The sequence below is a fragment of the Callospermophilus lateralis genome, chromosome 10 (assembly GCF_048772815.1).
Source record: "Callospermophilus lateralis isolate mCalLat2 chromosome 10, mCalLat2.hap1, whole genome shotgun sequence".
Taxonomy (NCBI): Eukaryota; Metazoa; Chordata; class Mammalia; order Rodentia; family Sciuridae; genus Callospermophilus; species Callospermophilus lateralis.
In genome coordinates this window covers 40,613,998-40,631,815 of record NC_135314.1, presented here as the reverse complement: position 1 = coordinate 40,631,815, position 17,818 = coordinate 40,613,998, and the positions used below count along the sequence as shown (strand labels likewise).

The following is a 17,818-nucleotide window of genomic DNA, read 5'->3' as shown; positions in this document are numbered from 1 at the left end:
ACATGGCTGCAGCCCTTTTTGGCATGACCATTATTCTTTTTTTTTTTTTTTTTTTTTGTTATCTTGGAATTGAGGACCAGAGATAGCTCTTCTGTTTTGGTAGACAGAGACAGCCTGCTGCCTTCTCTAGGCAGGCTTGAAACTGTCATGGCAGGAAGGAAGGGCAAAAAGGAAAAAGGGGCAAAACTGATTGTGAACCTTACTGTCCCTAGCAGCCTTCTGCCAGAAGTCACGATATAGCAGAATGAAGATCTGGCCCCTCTCAAACTGTGGTCACATCCTGATTCCATTAAGTGACAGAAAACAGGCATTTCTAATCCTTTAACCAGCAGCATTCAAGGCTTCATTTCTACACTTCCACCTCTGCCAGATTTTTATCTTCCAAACATACTGTAAATACCTGCCAATTTTGAGTAAATAATAATGATCATGATAATAATAATAATGGTTACCATTTATTGAGCACCTACTCTATCATGTGCCAGGCACTGTGCTAGGCACTTTTCGTACAATATCTAATTTAAATCCTCACAACAACCCTGTGAGGTAGGTATTATTATCATCATTTTACATACGAGAGAACTGAGGCTCAGAGAGGTTAAATAACTCTCCTATCACGCAACCAAAAGGAAATAGAGCTAGAATTCAAACCCAGAACAATATGACTCCAAATCCCAGGCTCTGGTAAATTAGAGGTAAAGGAGAAAGAAAGGGCCAAATTCAAGAAAGATTGTTGGAGTGGAAAAGATGTGATATGCTGACTGGTAAGATACAAGAAAGAATTTAAGCCTGTAAATGTTTCTGACTGGTGTGCCTGTGTAGATTGTGATGGTCACCAGGACAGGAATTCAGAAGGAACACACTTGGTTGGGGACATGACTTGAGTCCATATAGACATGTCCGTGGTGATGTTCAGTGGTTAATAAAAATACAGATCTGAAGATTGAGGGAATTTGGGGTTATATATTTGGGAATCACCAGCATATCAGCAGCAATTGAGGACATCAGGATTGATGACACCATTTTGGGAAAAAATACAGAAGAAAGAGAAGTGGACCAAAGAAGGAACAATGTAAGAATTGACACTGAAGGTATAGTATAGTGGAGGTGTTCTCAACAAAGCAAGACGAGGCAGAGTTAGAGGAGTACAGGAGGTGGCCCTGTAGTGGTGGCTAGAAGAAGCCACAGCCTGGTTGGGAGTAAACTTGAAGCTTTCAGAAGGCAAGCAAGATTGAGTCACATGTCTAACACAGCACTTTGTTCACTAAAACCCCAGAAGTATTTGTTGTATGAAAGAATGTCAAAATGCCCCTACTTTGGTTTGCCCTAAAACCTGGGCTAAGGATTTCATATTACTCTTGACACCCTGTCCCTAAAAATATGGGAGCCTGGGTAAGTCAGGAGAATTTAAAGCAGAGGCTAGAAGAGAAAGTTGTGATTTGTTTAAAGTGGAAAATAAGGTTAAAAAAAAAAAAAAAAAACTGGAACTCTGTTTGAAAGTCCTGGAAGCCCTCTTGCCCAACTCCCAACTGGCCTATAGGTTCCTGTCCTTGTTCTGGAGTGTCATGGTGTGTGCAAATTGGGAAGTGGGTGTGTATATGTGTGTGTGTGTGTGTGTGTGTGTGTTGGGGTATGTGTGAGATGGCCTGTCAGTTACCTGGAGAGTTCTCTGTTGAGCCCAGCCTGAGACTCAGCTTATAGGCTTATCCAGGTAGGAAAATGTTGGGGATATGTGGCTTGAGGGCTATGAGGAAGGGGAGAGGAATGTAAGGGGACCAGCCCCACTATCTAGGAAAGGACTTGGAGAGAGGGTCCAGCCCTCTGGGCAGGGTCCAGCCCTGAGGCTTAAGTGAACTTGCATAGGCACCTGTGTGTATTTGTATATGTGTGTGTGTTTGTGTGTGTGTGTGTGAGACAGAGAGAGGGTGAGTAGGGGAGAGATATAGCGGGGAAGAATATTCTATGGAAAAGAGAACAGGGTCCTTGTGCATGGGTAAGGCTGAGGCCCTTCCCAGAAGACTAGCAATACTGAAGTGTGGGTGTAGGGGCTGGACATCCTTGGGAAGCCCCGAGGGGCTCCTGAAGCAGGGTTCCTGGTCTCCTCGGAGGCTGGGCCTCCCCTTGCTGGGGGGGTTCACAGAAAGTCAAACAGCCCGAAATTCTTGGCTGCTCCAGGCCAAGGGAAAATTGGGGGAGGAAAAAAGAAAGAAAAGAAATGTTTCAGCCGGGAGGTGAGATGAGCCTGCCAGTTAGTAGGGTTAGGGTCTGATGGAACCAGCACACGGGTCAGGCATAGGAGCAAGGGATCCAGCAGAGATGCTCTCTGGAAGCCACTAGCTGCTCGGGCACCTGAGGGGGCCTTCTGGCTTCTGATTAGGAATGGGTACAGGCAGGGGTAAACAGCATGAGTAGCTATTGAAGGGTGACTATAGCTCAGGTGCAGGACTGAGGCAGCAGGCAGGGGAGAGTTAGATAGGGCAGAAGAAGTGACTTTTTTGGTGTCAGTACTATGGGGCAAAATCAAGAGATTTGCACACATGCTTGAGAGGGTGGACTTAATACCAGGATGGTGTAGCTGAATGAATGAAGGGGGAACAAAGGGAGAAGGGGGTACCCCCCCAAGGACACCACTGGGGTCAGCTCCTAAAGCGTGTGAGGATGGGGCAGAGGGAAGTAAGCACCAGCAAGTGAGGACTCGGGGACATGAAGGATCCTGGGAAGTCCCCCTAAGGTTAATGAGCTGAGGGAACAAGCTAGGCCAGAGCCGGGTTAGGGAATGCAGAGCTGACTGGTAGATACACCTTGCCCTGACTGCGCCCAGCGAGCAGTTAGCTAGCGCGCCTGGATTTAGTTGCATTTATTTCCCTTTCAGGTACCAGACAAAGTAAAAAAGACGGACGGACAGTTGGAGAGAGGGACGGGGTGCGGGGTGGGATGGCAGTGAGGGAGAGGCCCTGCTCACATCACATCCACAAAGAACTCACTGGGGTTTCCCATGGCCATGCGGAAGGACTGTCTGCTGGCGGTCAGTTCTGGGGGCACAGAGGCCAGGTCGCGGCCGGGAGGGGCTCCTGGGGGCCCCATGGCTGCAGGCGGCGGGGGCATCATCAGCATTGGGGGGCCGTAGAGAGGTGGCACTCCTGGAGGGCCATAGCTTGGGTGCGTGTGGTGGCTGCGCAGGCTGCTGGCTAGTGAATGGTGGCTGCGGTGGCTATGCTCGCTGGCCGCGGGCCCTGAGCGCTCACTGGGTGCCCGCTCTCGTGGCCCCCGCAGGCTGCTGCGTGTGGTGTGGTCCGACTCACTGCCGCTGCCGCCGGACTTGGAGTCTCCAGCCTTTGGGTCCTTCTCCTTCCGACGATCGCTGCCACTACGGTTTGAGCCACTGCTCCGACTGCCTGTGGAGGATAAGCAGGGCCGGGGTAGGGAGCACTCAGAGCTGACACCCTGGACTCACCTGTAGCTCCCTCCATGGTTCCCTCCGCCGTAATTACCTTCACTGTGTTGACTGCTGGCGCTGCCCCCACCATAGCTGTAGCCTAGCTCCGGGAAGCCTGGGTGGGGGTTGTAGGGGTGTGGGGGTGGTGGGTACTGGTAAGGGAAAGCCATAGGCCAAGGGGCAGCCCCCGGGTGTGGCAAAGGGGCCAGCGTATCTTGGTCAGAGGCACCGCTGGAACCGTCGTGGTCGTGGAGGGACAGGTTGGCCATGTCTGTGGAGGAAAGGCTGGGTAAGCCGAGTCTATTCCCTGTCCCCTGGACTCCTTGATCAGGAGAGGGGTTCCTGGCTTAGGTCAGGTGGTAGGCAACACTGGTAGTTTCTGATCAGAATGGGAGTAGGTATGGCACAAGCCAGAGAGCTCACCCTTTCTGCACAACTCCTGGCCACTCCCTCAACAGCCACGGAGACCCTCCTCAGGAAACCCAAGTCATCATTTAAGATTCTGGGTCAATCCCAATATCCAACTCCCAGAACCTGGGAGGACCCTTCTAAATTTGTAGTGCTCTCTCCTTCCTTTTCCGTGGACTGAAAGAAGGGATAAGACTGCTATTCAGCCTTTTTCTCTTTTGTTCACTTAGAGGGTCCTAGGTCAGGGAATGTGAAAGACATTCTGTAGGTACTGCACACCTATGCTTCATTAAGCATACCACACAGCACTCCATCTCCCTCAAAGACTGCCACGACCCATACAGGAGTTCTTCACTTTTCCAGATAAGGAAAGTCAAGTCCAGAGAAGTTAAAAGAGCAGCCTGAGGTCAACCTAAACTACAGGCAGAACAGAAACTAAGAGTTGCTTGCTTTCTCTTTACCTCTCCAGATAAGGTCATTAGTTAGAAACAGGGAGCAGTTTGGGGAAATGGTAGTGAAATTTTACCCTGTCCATATATATATATGAAGCCCAGAACATGGGGCCTTTTAGAGGCCCCTTATAGAAGACCCTTGCCTTTATTACATTTTCCTGGTACTGCTGGGGTGTGGCTAGACATAAGGTGGGAAGGGCCAGACAGAACAACATGGGTACCTCTGGCCTGGCACCAACTCATTCTATTATCACTTATTTCATGACTCTGGCTTCCTGGGAGAAACTGTATGTTCCTTAAGAGCAAGGCTGCCTGTGTCAATGCTAGAACTACCTTAAAGTAAGCATAATGGGATACCCCTTGCTCACACACCACCTCTACAAGTCCTACAGTTCATACAAATGAGCTCTTCCTCCAAGCCCTCAGGTGAGTCAGCCCAGCCTTGCAAGGAAAAATCAGGAAGAGGGGCTCTGAGGTGGCCTTAGAACCTGCCAGCCAAGCTATCAATCCGTCAAATGGACAGCAGCAGTATGAGGCAGGGTAGAGGGAAGCAGTAATCTTTCTTTGCTCACTTCCAAAGAATTGGTGATGGCTTTATCCTGCATGCTTTTGTCCTAGGAAGTAACTGTGTGCTCTTGGGGAGAAACTGAGGCCCCCACACTGCTACACTCTCAGCTTTGGCCAAATGAGAAGGAAAAGTCTCTTCTATCAGCATCACCCTGAGTTGGGCCTTGGGTGGCCTGGGGCCCTGGGTGGAAGATCCGGGTAGGCCCAGGGAAGAAACAATGTTTTGAGCAAAGGCCATAGCTGCCTTGGAAGCTTTAGGTGTCCCTGGAGGTTGAAGGTCAGGGATTAATTCTGCTAATGATGAAAATAATAACCACATTTCAATGAATCTAAGAAGCTATTGATTACAAGATGTACCCCAATTTCAGATATTGAAATATGAAAAAAAGAGTGCATTTTGGAATCAATTAAATATATAAACACAGACAACTTTTATAGAATATTTACCATGAGCCATACACTACTCTAAGAGCACATATCTTATTCTCAAAAAAAAAAAAAAAAAAAAAAAAAAATTCCTATGAATCTCCATCTTACAGAATCTTACAGATACACTAAGAGGCTAGATCACTTACTCTTACCTCACACAGTAAGGATGAAGCTAGGATTTGAACATAGAACTGCCAAATTCCAAAATCTTATGCATCTATCACTACTCCATGGGGCTATACTTGAATTGCTAAGGGATAGGGATCCTACTCTCCTCCCACAGACTGTGTTCTGAAGGATCAGTCATTCTAACATTCTAGTGCCTAGAACCTAACCTGAAGCATTTTTTTTTTTAAGCTGTAGATGGACACAGCATTTTTATTTATTTTTATGTGGTGCTAAGGATCAAACCCAGTGCCTCACACATACTAATCAAGTGTTCTCCCACTGAGCTACAACTACAGCCCTAACTTGAAGCATTTTAAGAGTTAGCTTTAGATACCTATTGGCACTACTGGGCAGAGGTGGCTACTGGGGGTGGACCTCAGCTCCCAGCCCTGAGCAGTGCTATCGTGTTCTAAGAACTCCTTACCCTAAGGATTATCCACAGGCTAAAGAGAAAGGAGGTTCCTTGTAGATCTCTACTACTTAAGAACTTTCACTATTTTTGTGCCCTCTCAGGATCAAGTCAAAGCTCCTTGGTATGGCTTACAGAATCCTCTGCCACCTGGTCTTGACAGCTTCTCCAGCTTCATCCTATAGAACAGCCTGCCTTCAGGGGTCTGAGGCAGATCCTACCCTAGTCAGTTCCAGATCCTCCTTGGTTCAGAGACCAAGGGCAGGTACTCTGTTTAGCATCACTGAGAAAATGTTTCTGAAGTACCACACACCCAGGGCAGCCCAGGTAGTGAGAAGAAACTGGATCTGAGGCTTAACACCTATGCTACTAGTTGTGAGACCTGGGGCAGACTATTTCACACTGAGAAATCTGTTTCCTCATCTGAGAACATGGATAGTAATCCTCCCTGCTTCTGGGGGAATTATGAGGATCTAGCAAGAGAGTGAGATAATACTTTTAGAAACTACCAACACTGTCAGGCACAGAACAGGCACTTAGAGCATGCCAGGCCCAAGAAGAGATGTGGGGCAGGTGAAGAGATTAGATAGGACTGTTTCCACCACAGAATTCTCAGGCCTTGAATCAGGCCCCATCTCTGCTGAGCCCCATCTATGTTCCCTGGAGTCTGCTGCCATATGCCTGGGCACTCCCCATTCCCAACCAAGAGGCAGGGCAAGAAGGTCAGTGAAACACGTACTGCCGCAGAGGTCTCCGAAGATGTAGTAGCACTGCTCAGAGAAGGTGATCTTGTTGACAGTGTGGCGGATGAAGCCAGCTTTCAGCAGGTTGCTGGCATACTTGCGGGCCTCCCGCCGGTCAGTGAAGCCTTCGACATTGTGGTATAGCCAGTCTACCACATCTGAGCCTGAGGATAAGGCTGCCAGTTGATTGGGAGGCCCATCTAATTTGGGTTCAGCTGGCCTCATAGAAGCTATGAGGTTGGGGCTGGTTCCAGCTCAAAGGAGTGGCCCAAAGGAGTTATTGAGTCCCCCACCCCTGGCCTGCCCTGTCTGATCATTTCTCACCCAATCCTTCATCCCTCCATGGGGCTTTCTCACCGATAAAAGCGTTAGGAATGGTAATCTTGAGCCACATGCGATCTCGAACCTCCAACCCTGATTCAGGGGAGGCCATGGCTTTTACGATGGCGGCCATGTCACTGTGGATGGACAGATGGAAGTCATCTAGGCCTGGGGGTGGGAGGCAGAATGGTGAAGCAGAAAGGGGCTTTGGAGTTAGACAAATAAGAATTTGCATTCCGGCTATACCAAACAATTACAGATCAATGCTGGACAAATTACTGATTTCTTGGACACTCAGTTTTCTCTTCCATAAAAATGGGGATTTTAATATCTATTTACAAGGATATTTGAGTTCAGTTACATAAAGGAAGGTACTTAGCACAATGCCTACATGTATAATAATAAAAATGGCACCCATTTAGTAAGCCATAATGCTTACTTTATGCCACATACCAATGGTGCTTCACTTATAGCTTCTTATTGAACCCATAGGAACTGGTAAAGTATATATTAATAATCCCATTTTACAAGAGGAAACTGAGGCTCCCTGGGTGCTCAATGCAGGTTCAGAAGCAAACAATATTTAGTGAAGATCCATAAAGTGCCCACTGGGAGAAACTGCAGTGTGAGGTAACTGGAATGAGTGGCGTCCCGTCTCTGGTCCTCCCGGGTGCATATGTTGCCCCTCATCAGTCCTCCCATTTGGCTCTGTCTGCTGCCCAGGGAACAGGGTTAGACACTCACGCTCTGTGTCAGGGATGGAGCTGGTGATGGAGGAGCTGGTGGAGGTGATTGTGCTCAGGGAGGGGCTCATGCCATAGGCAGGGAAGGTGCCCGTCATGGCTGCAGTGTGAGAGACCCAGGCCGCAGGGTCAATGGGCCGGATGGGCTCACCTGCAGGGAGGATGAGGAGTCACAGGCTGCTCACCCTGACCACTTCTGGGCCCAACAGGCAGGTGTGGGGGTTCAGGGAAACACAGCAGAAATGAGGGAAAGGGCTCACAGATATCAGCTTTAAGAATAAGTTCCCCCCACATCTACTCACTCCTGGGTAATGTGAAGCAACCACGTGGACTTGGGTCCCAGCACTTGGCTACAGTCAGGGTAATGGGCCTGAAAACAAAGATTGAGGGTAGAATGTGTGGAGGCCAGACCAAGCCTCTTGCATGATAACCAGAAATGTCTACCCCATCCTCCCCAGTGCTCTATTCCATTCATACCCTGGTTTGTGCACAATCTCCCGTAGTACCCGAACTGCATCGTCATTACTCATGTTCTCAAAGTTGATCTCATTTACCTAAGAAAGAGGACCAGGAGTTGGGTAATAGACTATGCAGGGGAGAGGGGCAGGGGAGCTGAGTTTGTGGGTTAGGAAGTCTTCCTCCAGAGGGCAGGGACTCCTCCCAACCCTCTATCCACACCACCACCACCCAGGGTGAGCAATGATACCTGTAACAGCATATCTCCTGGTTCGATGCGTCCATCAGCAGCCACAGCCCCACCTTTCATGATAGAGCCAATGTAGATGCCTCCGTCACCACGCTCATTGCTTTGGCCCACAATGGAGATGCCCAAGAAGTTATACTTCTCTACAGGAAGTAATTTAACAGCTTGAGAGGGGCAAGAGTCCTATCCAAATTACCAACACCTTATTAGAACAGGGTGGAAAGGGACAAAAACTGACATGTACTAAACCCAAATCAGGCACTGTATATATAGTGCACTTACCCATGATTTCATTCAATCTTTGCTGGCTGTGGTGAAGAGACTGTCTCATTTTACAGATTACGCAAGTGAAGTTTAGTGAATTTAAGTGACTTTTCTAAGCCAATAACTGGCAGAATTCAAACTCAGATTTCTAAGTTCTCAAATTGGGTTCTTTTCACTACATCCAGCTGTCTCCTTTATACAGTCTGTTGGAACCAGGTGTGGTGGTACACAGCTGTAATCCCTAGCTACTTGGAAGACTGAGGCAGGAGAATCTCAAGTTCAAGATCAGCCTCAGCTATTCAGTGAGACCTGGGGATATAGCTCAGTGGTAGAGCACTTGCCTGGCATTCATCAGGGTTCATTTCCCAAGACCACAACCAAAAGCAGGGGGAAAAACCAAAGAATACCTAGGGCAGAAACTAGAGAGCAAGGATGCAATGACTAAAGATGGCAAGGGGCAGGAAACCCAGAAACCACTTGCTCCAAGAAGGCTTCCCTGGTGCCATTTCTGCTTCCACAGCTATCTGTGCTTATCTCTGTCATAGCTCTGACCCTGAGGTATTGAAGTGATCTGTGTAAGTTTCAGCTAATGTTTATTCAAGAGAACTTTTTGAGGGTAAAGTTCAAATCTTGTGTCTCCCAGAACCCCTCATGCCTGCCCAGTGTCTGGCATACAGTAGGTGTTCAAGAGTATTGTTTCCCCAGACTCACCCATGTTGAGAGTAACTGTGATGATGTTGAGAGACATGGTAGAGTCTGTGATGCTGCTGAAGGATGAGGACTGGAAGAGACAGAGGCCCTGAGCTGCAGGTGGGGGTGGCAGAACTCACTGTTCCTACCTGGTTCCTCCTCAGCACTACTCCCCTCACCCTCTATGGTTCTAGATGCCGAACCAAAGGGAAGGGTTCTGAGGAAGAACAAGCTGAGCCTGCCTGGAAAGGGCTCACAATCTGCCCCCACCCATCCTGAGCATCCCAGGCCCCATACCCGCTCAATCCGTGAGACCTTCTGCTTCCGCCGCCGCCGCTTGTGTCTTCTCATCAGGCGTGAGGCACTGCTCTGTTCTGTGGAGCTGCTGAACCTGTGGGGCCCCACAGTCGTTCCCCACCAGGCTGGCCCAGCCCTGCTCTACAAGAGCCACTGCAGGGCCCAGGTGCCCAACACAAAGCCCACATCCCTCCCAGGAGCCAGTATCCTCAGGGTTTAGGGCTCCTTGGGGTCACCTGCCCCACAGTACCCATGAAACTAAAGCCCCACCTGCTGGTAGAATCCTCCTCATCTGAATCAAAGAAGCTAGTGGTCTCCAGCTCACTGCTCATAAGGGTGGATGAGCTATCATAACCACCAGGCTCTCGCCGCCGCTCCCCCTTTGCAGTTCCATTTAGCCGGGTTGCTGCAGGAGATGGAGGCAGCTGCGTTCACACTATGCTTAGTTCAGGGGAAAAGAGGGGAAAGGCGCAGGCCAGAGGCTACTCTGGGGCCAGGCATAGCCAGAGCTCAGGACACAGGGCAGAGAGGTGGGACTGGAAAGATGTGGAAAAGGAGTAGGGGTGGGGAAGGCAATCCTATTTGGGAAGACACACCATGCTCTGGGCCATCCCTCCGACGTGGTCGCTCCCGCTGGGCAGATACCAAGGAGTCTGTCTCTGTGTCATTGTCCAGGTTCTCCTGGCTGCCCCCACCAGCATGAGGGCTGCAGGGAAGAGAGGACTTGGTAGAGGAGGGGGCAGGCTGGGGGTTCCCTCCCCCAGCCCTGGGCTGAGCTGATGCAGTCCTCTCCCATGGGCCCTCCCCACTCTTGGCTCCTACTCACTGGAAGGATGGGGGTCGGGAGTCCCCGATTCCTCCCGTGCGCTCCATAGGTGGTGGCAGCTCTGATGGGTTATCAGCACAGAAGGGGGCTGGCTCTGGGTGTGAGCCCTCAGCTGACACCAGCTGATGGGGAGACATTGAGTGAGATCTATGTGACAGGGGGCACCAGGGAGATGGGGATAGGGAGTTGGCTTCTGGCACGGCATGAAGGCCTGGGAGAATGAAGCAGGACTGTGCAAGGGCAGCTAAGGTGAGGAGTGGCCCCAGAACCAAGTTGAGGGGGCTCTTGGAGGCATGGGTTGCTCAAGTGGAGTGGGGGATGGAGAAAAGGGTCGGTGGTTCCAGGCAGCGGTCGCCAGGTAACAGCAGGTATCTTACTGGCATAGGAGATATTTTTATCTCCACATGTGTTTCTGTCTCTTCCCTTCATCCCTTCCCACCACTCCCACTTTTCATTAAAGTTGAGAAAGCTGGGGTGAGAAATAGTTCAGTTAGAAAACTAAAGGAAAATTCAGATACTGAAGCATAAAACTCCCAGCTATGATCTCAGTGATGCCTTCCCTCCCTCAACCCAGCACAGGCATGCAGGCGGATAGAGACTGAGGCCTCCTTACCCAGGATACCACCCGGCCATTGAAGCAGGGTAGCTTAGCATTGTCATCTGAGATCTCCTCCTTCACAACTCTGTAGGGAAAGAGGGATGTCAGAGAGAACTTTCTGGCATGTACATGGAAGGTCCTCGCAATCCCAGTTGTACTCCATCCTAAACTGTGATTTAAGCTACCAGCACAAGACTGTTCAAATGGGAATAAGGGAGGTGACCCAGGGACATCTCTTTAGCACCACCATGAAGACACCAGCTCTGTTTGGGCCAGCTCTTTCTGGGGCATCCTCTAAGTCATTGGAGGTCATGCCATTTCCTATAACCCCCAAAGTGCTTTATCCAACCCCAATGTGGCTTCCTTGGGCTGGACTTTCTCTTTTCCCCAAATTGGGAAAAAGGACACAATTATTGCGCTGGTGTTGTGGCTCAGTGGTAGAGTGCTCGCTAGTATGTGTGAGGCCCTAGGTTCACTCCTCAGCACCACATAAAAATAAATAAATATAGGTATTGTGTCCATCTTCAACTAAAAAATATTTTAAAAAAGGACATAATTGGGGGCTGGGGATATGGCTCAGTTGGTAGAGTGCTTGCCTTGCATGCACAAGGCCCTGGGTTCAATCCCCAGCACCGCAGGTGGTAGTGCGCACAGTAGTAGTGCGCTTGCCAAATACGTGTGATGCCAAATATGTGTGATGCCGAATATGCATGAGGCACTGGCTTGGATCCCCATAAACACATTAAAAAATATACATAAATAAAGTAAAGGTATTGTGACCACTACAACCAAATAAAAAATATAAAATTAAATTAAACAAACAAACAAAAAAGGATACAATTATTACTGATCTTCCCTTTACAACTTGGAATCCTGACATTGTTCTGGGAGGTATGGACAAGGAGATTAGGAAATTAAGAAATAAGGGGAGATGGTGTTTACTAAACATCTTCCATATACCATTAAGATAACTAATAGTAACAACTGCTCTCATTTATTAAGCAAGCATAATAGGCTGAGCATTTTGCTAGGTGCTTTACTTACATATCATTTCATCTAATACTGCAATGCTATGAGGTTGGGGCAGATGGGAAACCAGGTTCAATATGTTCAGTAATTCACCTAAACTTACTCTACTAGTACACTAAGAGTTCACATATGAACCCTGGTCAGCCTGACTCTAAAGTCTCTTTTCTTACCTATTATACCAGCTTCTATCTCTATATTTAGAACATATAATCTTCATATCAGTCTCATATGTAGACAATATGATTCATATTTCATGAATAAGGAAACTGACAGATATTCAGTATCTTATCCAGGGTCATGAAGCTCATGGATGTTAGAGATGGAATTCAATCACAGGCTCATTTGATACTAAACCTACACTCTTCCCACTGTATTCTTTCCTGTGCAATGATACATTTATACATTCTTTCCTGTGCAATGATAAAGGTAGCATGGGTTTATGAGGAGGTAGGTGGTGAGGGACACTGATATAGGGCATTCAGGGTATGGGATGTGGTCATGGCTTGTAGTTTGGTTTGAGGAACGTGGTGAGGTAAGAAGTCAAATACTGGCTAGGTTTGGGGCAGGGAAGAGAATGGAAAAGTTTGAGGACTGTCAAGACTATCAAACACATACATTTGAGCAGAGAGGGATGACAGCAAGGGAGAAGGCTGGGAAGACCACTCCTCCCTCATTCTTAGAGCAGCTTCTTTCTAGAGTCAGGAACGTGCTTGGCTCCTTATGATGCTCACATTCTTGGACTCAAAGACAAGTTCCCAGGCCAAGCCTGCCCTCTTCCCTCCCATCCAGCTCTGGCTCCCCACCATTTCCAACCCCACAGCGACCCTAGAAAAACAGCCCAAATCATCTTGCTCGGGTTCATGATGGCAGAGAGCCTAGAGACAAAATAGGCTGGAAAGAAGTGACAGAGAGGTAACCAATCTAGCCAGAGGATACCCCAAGCAGACTCACATGAGAGCCAAAGCTGAAAGGAAAAGGGGGTGCATGTGCACTGACTATATGTCCTACTTTGGAGAGGGTCTCCCTGTGTGGGAAACTGCTGCTGAGTCTCCCCTACCTCCCCTAGCAGGCCCCACCACGCTGCTCCACACTACAGATGTTTCCTCTCTTTCTGGGGGTCACCGACAGGTCGCCAAGGCTCTGCTGACTCACAATGATCAGCTGATCCTCAGCAGCCTTGAGGGACCTCAGACAGCCTGTACTCTTCTACCATAGAGCTGAATGGCTCAGGGTTCCATAGCACTCATGTACCCGCGCCCCACAGCCTCATTCTTTAACACCTGTCTCCCATCCCCCCATGGAGTCAGACAAATATACATTCAAATTCCTTCCCATTATTAGCCCTCCCATCTTAACTTTTCCAAGGCTTTGACTTGTCCTAGTAAGTGGGATTCTTAAATGCATGGTCAGGCATATAATAAAAGTAGTTACTAACTCTACCAACTTTTGGTGAGATTCACACTCTCTTTCTAACTAGGTGTAAGTTTCTAAAAGCAGGGACCAAACAAATCTTCTCATCATTCATCGTTCATCCAAATAAAAAGCTTTTGTTGAGCCAGGGTGCAGTGGTGCATGCCTGTAACCCCAGCTACTCAGAAGGCTGAGGCAGGAGAATCTCAAGTGCAGGCCCAGGATTGGCAACTTAGCAAGTCCCTGTCTCAAAATAAAAATAAATTAAAAAGGGGTGGGGATGTTGCTCAGTGGTACAGCACCCCTGGGTTCCATCCTAGTATCACACGCACACTCAAGCTTTATCAAGAGCCCAGTGGGCTTTAGGTCCCGTGATACTACAGGACTGTATGAAGCACCAGGCCTGGAGCCTGCCTTAGACTCTGAGAGGTTACAATCCAGTGGGTAGATTTGGTAAGCATATTGCAAGAGGGGAGAAGTTAGAGCCTCAAAGCAACAGGTGTGTCTACTGGATAGACATCTGCTGAGTGTTACTTAGGTGTCAGAGACGGGCTAGGAACTGGGTAGAGATGTAAGGATGAGGGATTTGAACCTAGAGGAGACAGGGGAAGAGTGTCCCAGGCAGAAGGTCCTGAAACAGAGCAGTGGTGATATGGAGAGGAAGCAACAGTTTCCTAACTTACTACGGTACCCCCTCCCACAGCTCAAGGTCAGATTAGCAGCAGGGACCCCATTCTTTATCTACCATCTCCTTAGTGCTAAAAATGTTTATCCTTCTTCCATTACTCCACATAAGAGTGCTGGGCCTACCCTGGGTTTGACAAACACTTGTGGAGGTCAGATGGGACTTGGAGGGGTCCTCAGATCTCACATCCTAACCTCAGAGGGTAAGCCTGGAATGGAGAGACTGTTGGTGGGACAGCAGTCTTTCTCTTCTAATGCTCTTTCCCTCCTGTCAGCAGAGGTCCCTAGTGTGGGCTCAATAAGTGGTAGCCCTATCCACCTCCCCAGTTTGCCAAATCCACCATCTCCCAGAAAAGGAGCATCTGTAAAATGGTGATAACAATCATACCTACAAAAAACACACACAAAAAAGCCCTGTGTGACTAAGGTTTTAGACTTTGGAGCCAGATTACTGATGTCAGCCAAGCTCTGTCACTTACTAGCTGTGTGACCTTGGGCAAGTTACTTAAGCATTCTGTGCTCTAATTTCCTCACTTGTACCACCTATTTCATAGGGGTTTGTACCACTATTTCATAGGGCTATCATGAAGATTCTGTGAGTAAAGATTTGCAAAGCATTTAGATCAGTGTCTGGCACAGTGTAAGCACCATGTTAAAAAGTTTGTAAAATAAACACACTGTATATACACTCCTTGGCTAGTTTTCTGTGACCAGATACCCCCTACTCATTTACCCTTCTGAGGCTAAAATCGTTTAATCCATCAATGTCCTATTTTTCTACCACTGAGCTACATGTCCAGTTCATTTTCTTTTTTATTTTGAGATAGGGTCTTGCTAACTCAGGCTGGCCTCCAACTTGCGATCCTCCTGCCTCAGCCTCCCCAGTTGCTGGGATTAGAGGCATGCACCACAATGCCCAGTTTCTCCACTTTATTTTTAGCATTATTCTTAATCCTGTTAAAACAGTCAACTCTAATATCCCTTAAGGTTAAAACAGTCAACTCTAATATCCTTCAAGTACCATTGATGTATGCAAGATAACTTCAGGGGGTACATGATAAATATTGCTTAGATCAATGTTTACTTATAATAAAATTTAGAAAGAAATATAAACAGAAAATGAGATCTGTGGTTGATTTTGTATTATAAGCGGGTCAAGCTTAGGAAAAAAAAGAGAGGGTTAACAGTAAATTTGAAGAACAATATTAAATAAACCGTAAGAGGATGTAATGAGTGCCCTCTAATAACTGCAGCTAGGTCTGGCTTAACAGAAGCCATGGGAGAGTGGGAGGCAGCACAGAATGGTCTGCTTAGAAGGCAGGGGCAAGATGGGGGATATTGATACAGACCTATTTCAATTTTCTTCAAGGCATTTGGTCCCAGCATAGAGGGCTCTGAATGACTTTCTCCCATCCTATACCCCAAGGCAGCATCAGTCCTTTCGGACCCTATTTTTTCCTGCCTGCCAAGCTGAAGTACCCACCTCCTGATCTCCAAGGCTTCCCGACTTATTCTCTTTACAGTCTTCCAATCAGGCATATCTGCCTCAGACTGAAACCAGACAATCATCACCACACTAGGAGCCCCCACTCCAGGATAGGAAGAACAACAGAACCAAGAATAGAAAGAAACTACCTAGTATACTCCCCACTGTACAAAGCACTTTCACACACAGGATTTCATGGGTTCATCCAATTCTGAGTTCCAGGAGAGAAGGGGACAACAAACATTCCAGGCAGCAGACAGAAGGTGCTTTACTCCCTGATGCCGGGAGGGCTTGGGTCTGGGGAGAAGAGCCAGGCTGAAGAACACTAGGGAGAAGAATATCTCCCTTGACTCAGCTTTGAGGCCTCAGCTGCAAAGAGCAATGCGGGCCTCAGGCTAGGGCTGGAGAGGCAGCCTTCAGGCCTGGAGGACCAAGGAGGCCTTCCCAGTGGCCTCCAGGCCCAGCGCCCAGTTAGTGCAGGGCAGGCTAGTGTGGGGGCCTCCCCCTCCCCCAGTCCCCTGGGAGTTGGAGAGGGGGGGGGGGGGATCAGCCAGGCTCCCCCTCCCAGGCCAGCTGCTACAGAACCTTCCGGCTGCAACATTCCAACCCCTCTTAAAGGGGCAGTGGCTGCTTCCAAACTCTGCCTGTCCAAAGCCCTGTAGCTAGGCAGAGGGGAAGACCCCTACCAGCGAGGGGAACATGGAAAATGCCAAGAGGCTCTTCCTGGCGTTCCCACCCAGGCTCTAAGGCCCTTTCCAATGTCTCTCTCTGAGCCACCATCTGGAGGAAAAATTGGGAAGGAAGATCACCTCCTGGATTAGTGAGGTCTCTTTCTCAGGGGCAGGCACTCTGCTCAGCCCACATCATCCCCATCAGCCCACATGGGCGGTAAATAAACATAAGGTCTGCAGGCCCTAGCTTCCAGCCTGGCGGAGCACCCTCAACTCCCCTTTCCCCCAGTTCCCACAGCATAGCCCTTGGATGCGGGATACTCCAAATATGGCTCTGGGTTGTGGAGCTGAAAAGATAGGGAAGGCAAGCCGGGGCCAAATACCCCAAAACTATGTTAAAAAGGAGGCTCCCTGGAAGGAGGAGGGTTGAAGACTCTGGAACAGGGTGGAGGGGGGGTGTGTCTGTCTGTGTGGGCCACTGGCCTCTAGGGAGGTGAGGGGGCTTGACTAAATTGCTTTGGGGGCCTCGGACGACGCTCCCCACACCCGAGAGGAGAATTAGGAGTCTCTAAAGGACTGGAACTCCAACCCCCCAAAAGCAGAGAGGAGCTCCAATGGATCGAGTCGCCTCTTTGCAGCGAGTGGGGATAGAAGTCAACATAGCCAGGGAAGTCCAAACTGGCCGCGTCGGCCCCTGGAAGCCGAGCGCCGGGGCTCCCCGGAGGCCAGGCCGGGGCCGTCCTCACCCGAAATCATCGTCCATAGACTTGAAGAAGAACTTGTAGCTGGGTCGCTGCAGAACGCCCTTAAAGTCCGCCAAGGTGACGCGCTCGGCGGGCAGGGGCAGCTTCACCAGGTACGGCGTCTCCTGCCCGTCCAGGTGGTAGATGATCTTGGTCTCGCCCATGGCTCCGGCCTCGGGCCGGGTGGCCCGCGCGCGGCCTGCTAGGGCGGCCGGGCCGGGCCTCTCGGGCGGCGGCGGCGCTCGGCGCGGCCCAGCGGCTCAGCCCCGCTCGGCGGCCGGCCGCGGCGCCAGCTCCCTTGTTCTCCGGCCTCTCCCGGGTCCCAGCGCCGCCTGCCGCCGCTGCTTCCGCTCCCAGCTCGGCTGGCCACAGCGATTCTTCCGGTGGCCGTGGCCCTCGCGGCTCTGGGCTGCGGCCGGGCCCGCTCCCCTCCCCCGGCCCGGGCCCCGCCCCGGCGCGGCCCCGCCTCTGGCCGCCGCGGAGCCGCGCTGGCCTCACCGCTGATGGCCCGGCCTGGGCCGGGCCTGCCGACTCCCCGCCCACCCTTCGGGCGGCGGCGCTTGCCTCTGGCGCTCGGGTCCCGGGCCCTCACAGATGGAAGGGGAAGTCTTTGCTGGATGACTCTGTTCCCGGACCTTTCAAGGTCCTTATTCTAGACCCAAAGGGGATTGGTGGCTTTCCTGTATCCCTGGAGGGGTGGAATGCAGGAGTCGCTTTGGTCCCCAGAGACGGTCTGGGGGA

The 17,818-nt window shown here is 49.8% G+C and overlaps 1 protein-coding gene across 1 annotated transcript; it reads right to left on the bottom strand.

Moving 5' to 3' along the window:
* Positions 1–433: 433 nt before the first annotated feature.
* On the bottom strand, positions 434–17,337 carry Dvl3 (dishevelled segment polarity protein 3). The gene is made up of 16 exons (XM_076868843.2): positions 17,081–17,337; positions 11,070–11,139; positions 10,457–10,578; positions 10,227–10,336; positions 9,901–10,036; positions 9,631–9,724; positions 9,355–9,424; positions 8,383–8,522; positions 8,154–8,230; positions 7,979–8,046; positions 7,678–7,827; positions 6,970–7,101; positions 6,609–6,776; positions 3,492–3,707; positions 2,985–3,395; positions 434–2,166 (listed from the first exon to the last, which is right to left on the bottom strand). Exons 1-16 carry the CDS (start codon positions 17,239–17,241, stop codon positions 2,135–2,137), a joined length of 2,157 nt encoding a protein of 718 aa, XP_076724958.1. The 5' UTR covers positions 17,242–17,337; the 3' UTR covers positions 434–2,134.
* Between the last annotated feature and the right edge of the window lie 481 nt (positions 17,338–17,818).

What these genes read in the sequence shown, in the direction of transcription:
- Dvl3 (XM_076868843.2), bottom strand. Translation starts at nt 17,241, where the DNA reads ATGGGCGAGACCAAGATCATCTACCACCTGGACGGGCAGGAGACGCCG. An exon ending in CAGGAGATATGCTGTTACAG is followed by an intron (nt 8,231 to 8,382) that starts GTATCATTGCTC and finishes CCTCTTTCTTAG; the next exon opens with GTAAATGAGATCAACTTTGA. An exon ending in CAGCAGTCAACACAGTGAAG is followed by an intron (nt 3,396 to 3,491) that starts GTAATTACGGCG and finishes TATCCTCCACAG; the next exon opens with GCAGTCGGAGCAGTGGCTCA.